The sequence below is a fragment of the Toxorhynchites rutilus genome, chromosome 1 (genome assembly GCF_029784135.1).
Source record: "Toxorhynchites rutilus septentrionalis strain SRP chromosome 1, ASM2978413v1, whole genome shotgun sequence".
NCBI classification, from domain to species: domain Eukaryota; kingdom Metazoa; phylum Arthropoda; class Insecta; order Diptera; family Culicidae; genus Toxorhynchites; species Toxorhynchites rutilus.
In genome coordinates this window covers 133720636-133725880 of record NC_073744.1, presented here as the reverse complement: position 1 = coordinate 133725880, position 5245 = coordinate 133720636, and the positions used below count along the sequence as shown (strand labels likewise).

The window sequence follows — 5245 nt, the reverse complement described above, 5'->3', positions numbered from 1 at the left end:
TCAACAAGAAATCCAAAAAGCATTTCTGTCGATTCTGAACATTGTTTATTTGATTCAACCCAAGACCGGCTATTTTATCAAAAATAAATTGCAGAGTCTTATTATCACCAACAACTGGAAGCAAGATAAATTCATTTTCAAAATCAGTGATAAAGTCCGCATTTCGTTGATTGAAATCTCCGTATATATGGATTTTTGATTCTGGTGCAAAGGAAGCTAAAATATTTTCAGCAACTTCAAAAAATTTCTCATAACAACTAATTTGAGCACCATCAGGGGGGAAGTAAACAGATGCAAATATATGTATCTCTCCCGCAATAAGTGCTTTGACCCACACTTGCTCAAATTCGTCGAATTCTATTGTTGGAATATGTTCTGAATTTATTAATGAATTAATAGCAATAAGGACGCCGCCTCCCGATTTTTTATGGGACTTGTCTCTGTGGCCAACTTGTCTCTGTGGCCATAATTAATAAACCATAGATAATAACTTGCACCTACATCCATATAAAGTCCAACTGGTACAACAATTAGAGCGTGGTGACCATGGAATGCGTCGGGCATACGTCGATTGGGTGAACGAACAACAGCAGGAAAATGCTGAATTTTCGCATCAAATTTTCTTCAGCGATGAGGCACATTTCGAGCTCGGTGGCTATGTGAACACCCGAAATTTCCGTATATGGGGCTCAGAAAATCCACACGTGATGGTTGAGAGGCCATTGCATCCGCCAAAAGTCACTGTTTGGTGCGCATTATGGTCTGGTGGAGTCATCGGGCCGTATTTCTTTGAAAATGAGGACGGCGAGACGGTAACTGTGAATGGTGAGCGCTATGGCCGCATGTTAACCGATTTTTTTGCCACAAATTGAAGATATGGATACGGATGACATGTGGTTTCAGCAGGACGACGCCACGTGCCACACAACACGACCGAACATATTGCGAACGAAATTTGAGGGACGCATAATTTCGCGTTTTGGTGATGCCAATTGGCCGTCCAGATCATGCGATTTGAACCCGCTAGACTTTTTTTGTGGGGTTATGCGAAAGACTGTGTCTATGCCACCTCTCCGCAAACTCTTGAACATTTGAAAGACAACATTCGTGGAGTTATGACCGAAATACCGCCCCATATGTGCCGAAAAGTCATCGAAAATTACCTGTTCCGGATCAAGGTGTGTGAGGAAGCCCTAGGTGGACATTTGAATGATGTTGTATTTCACACATAATGGCATAAACCAAACTTTAATTTGAAATAAAAGTTTCATCGAAATTCGAATTCTAAGTGTGTTTTATTTCAATTTACTTTCGGAATTTAAAGTTGGAAAACCCTGTATATGCCAATATGAAATCTTATTGAGTGATATGTTTTATGATAAATTAAAAAAGATACAAAAGCTTTATTTTCTACTGAATATAAATTCAGGACTTTATTCAGATCATTAATGAATTTCAAGGACTTTTATTATTCGTAAGACTTGTGATATCCTGATGTACCATTTGCTCCCGAGCTCCCACGATACCCATTGGAGCTTCCACCATATCCATTGGAACTCCCGCCGTATCCATTGGAGCTTCCACCGTATCCATTGGATGATCCACCATATCCTCCGCCGTACCCATTGGACGAGCCACGTCCCCTCTGATTGCCTCCGAAGCGGCTTCCGCCACCTCCTCCGCCACCATAGCGCGAGAAGCCACCTCCGCCTCCTCCCATGTAGCGCCACTTGAGCAACTCCGGGGGCACCACCTGTTTAGCCTCCTCCAGGATAGCCACCAAATCCTTGGCACTCTTACGCTCGTTCGAAGTGAAGAAAGTGTACGCCTCTCCGGTCGTATTGGACCGACCCGTGCGACCAATTCGGTGCACATAATCTTCCGCCTGTGTTGGGAAGTCAAAATTGATGACCACCTTGATACCGTCGACATCGAGACCACGAGCGGCTACGTCCGTTGCCACCAGGATGCAGTCCCTCGAGTTGCGGAATCGGTGCAATGCACGTTCGCGTTCCTGCTGGCTCTTGTCGCCATGCATACTGACCGCATCCTGACCACTGCGACGAAGATGATTGGTGAGATGGTCACACTTGCGCTTGGTCGTGGCGAAGATGATAATTTTACCCGGATGACCCCGGGAATACAAGTCAACCAGCAGCTTCTCAAGACGCGAATTCTTGTCATACTCCTCGATAATTTCCACATGCTGTGTGATGTTATGGTTGGCCGATAGCTCTAGCGAACCCACGTTGATCTGGACGTAATCATTCAGAAAATCACGAGCAAGCCGTTGTACCTCCTTCGGCCACGTAGCAGACCACATAAGAGTCTGACGATCGGGGCGAATCTGCTCTAGAATCTTTCTGATTTGAGGTTCGAAGCCCATATCCAACATACGATCCGCTTCGTCCAGCACCAAATAGGTCACGCGTTGAAGCGTGACGGTGCCAGTTTCAAGAAAATCGATCAAACGACCGGGAGTCGCAATAACAATTTCCACTCCTCGCCGCAGAGCACCCGCCTGGGGTCCTTTGCTTGAGCCTCCGAACAGGCAGGTATTACGAATACCCGATGAATCACCAAAGTCGCTAGCTACCTGTTGAATTTGCTGGGCCAACTCTCGGGTAGGAGCAAGTACCAGGACAGTAGGACCGCGCACGTGACTTTCATTTTTTTGCTGACTGATGTGTACGATCGCGGGCAACATATAGCCGAGAGTTTTGCCGGAACCGGTCTTGGCCACCGCGACCAAGTTCAGCCCGCTGAGGGCTATCGGCCATCCCTGAGACTGGATTGGCGTTGGTTTCTGGAATCCTTGCTTTTCAATCTCGTCCAGCAATCTGTCCGGCAAGTTTATCTCGTCGAACTCGGCGATTGGCTTCGGGCAGTCCCCAATCAGAGTGATGTCGTGTTTCGCCAGAAAACTATCGACCTCACGCTGGGATCGATTCCTGATGGCGGCGTGCTCACGATAGAAGTTTTTCTCAAACGGAGCTAGCTGCATTTTACTCCAGTTGACTTTTTGCAGAGACTTACTTTCCATTGTCCACTTATCGCGTCCTCCACCGCCGCCGCCGCCGCCGAAGCTAGCACCGCCACGATAGCTGTCACCATTGCCAGAACCATTACGATATGCGCTCACATATCGCTCGCTACCACCGTCACGACCATCCCGACCAGAGCTGCGCTTGAATTCCATTCCGGTACGCTTCACACCACGGTACGATTCCTTGTTGTTGTCTTCACTTCTGAACCTTGAAGGCATCTCAGCTGAACTGATGTTAGATGATTTCTTTTCCACTTGGTAAACTGTTGTTACGAGCTCACGTATCGAATGATGATTAGTCCGAGCCAGTGAGACCTTTTTAACCGGATCTTCGAAAAGTGCCTGGGTAGCATGTGGGGTAGCATTTGACGAGCAGTCTTGGCTGTGGGTATGAAATGCAGCTCATCGAAACTCTTGCCTGAAGGAGGTAAAAAGTTCAATCAAAGCAGTATGAGCTCATCGATTTCTGCCTGCTATAATCTGCAGAAGAAAAGAGGAAATTTATTCACATTGTGATACCTGCATTCTACAGATGTGTAACGTAACATGTTTTTGTTCGAATCGGACATAAGGGTGAACGACATAATTGTTAGATGTTTACTCTCTTCACAGTATCGTTGGAACAGCAAGAATCACTGCCCTAGTGTAAATTTTCAATCGCAATATAGATATTTTTATTTATTTTTTAAACACGCTCTCGTATAAACGAAGCGCGCATTTCAAATCTCAAACGGGGAAGGTTAAAATGAGATTTTTTTCCATGTTCGATGTTTGACATTGTTTGCCAATGTTGATATTAAAGAGTGAAAAACAAAATAGTGTTTGTGCTAAATTCAAACCAAACTTTGTTTGTCAAAAAATGTCAAATCTTTGACTTTCGGACAAACAGTATACGGCCACATTTAGTAATTTCCGCGAGCGGAGAAATAGTTCTCAGTAATATAATATATACTATGGATCAGTAATCGGAACGTTTTCTGTAGCGAACAAATCCCGAAGAGGACCTTCAGATCTATACTGTCATTGTAGCCACGTTGGAGTTTACTTGTTCCCAAAATTCAACCCAATTCATAAAAAATAAACGCGAAAACTACTTGAGTCAATCTTTCATTAAGTTTTTTAAACACAGTATCAATTTGTCGACTTTTTCTATGATTTACTTCTATCAACCGAGTCGTCAGGCCAGGTAAAATGCTTCTAATTGACGTGGAGTTACATCACAACACCGTATTCGAAGGATAAAAACTATAAAAGGCGGGGTAAGGTGTGTTGAAAAAAAAATCAACACACATTGGGCCATTACGTTTTTCGCGAACATATTGAGGTGCATATGAGATTTTTACATCAATAGATTTGGGCAGCCCATAATTTTTGACGTAGGATTACGTCTTTCGGGAAAATATTGAGGTACAAATTGAAAATCGAAAATCGAGCACATCGGGAAAATTGTCCAATTTCAAACGCTCATTGCTCAGTCATTTCATGATAGATTGATGAGATGTTTGCGTAAATCGATTTCGGCACTTCATAACAATTTTTTTAAATTGAAGAAAATAATATTTGTCATGAAACTAACTATCGAACAACCCATATCCTAACGGAAATACTCACTTCTGATTGGTCGCAATGAACAACACATGCGGTGGGTCCCCAACAGAGACATCAAAACCAAGCGGTCTGGGGGAAATCGGCACTGCGAATACATAAAAGGAAGGGGAGTTTTTGTTCCTACCGAAATGTATTCCCTAACAGAGACATCAAAACCAAGCTGCCTGGAGGAAATCGACATTGCAAATACATGAAAACAAGGGGAGCTTTTGTTCCAAAACCGAAAAGTGTTCCCTAACAAAGACATCAAACCAAGGTGCCCGAGGAAATCGGCATTGCAAATATATGCATGTCGGGGGCATTTTTATACTGCAAGTAAGGTGAGTGACACGATTAATTCTAGCAAATAAAATTTAAATTTGGAGCTTTAATGTTGATTGCTTCGTGAAATTTCATATCAATGACCGATCATGTATAGTGAAAAAATTAGTACAAGTGTAAGTGTAAAATTGTATATGGTAGCAGTTGTGTTAAAAATGACTTGATATATGAAATGATTTATTTTAATTTCCATAAATAAATGCCAATGTGTGTTCCGGCTCGAGAACGGGTCGTTTGGTTTAAGCTGTCTGTTTTGTTGTGTTCATTTTC

At 43.3% G+C, this 5245-nt stretch overlaps 1 protein-coding gene across 1 annotated transcript; it reads right to left on the bottom strand.

The window, feature by feature from the left end:
* Window positions 1-1402: 1402 nt before the first annotated feature.
* Window positions 1403-3415, bottom strand: LOC129763119 (uncharacterized). The gene has a single exon (XM_055761901.1). It carries the CDS (start codon window positions 3263-3265, stop codon window positions 1469-1471), a length of 1797 nt encoding a protein of 598 aa, XP_055617876.1. The 5' UTR covers window positions 3266-3415; the 3' UTR covers window positions 1403-1468.
* Window positions 3416-5245: the final 1830 nt, after the last annotated feature.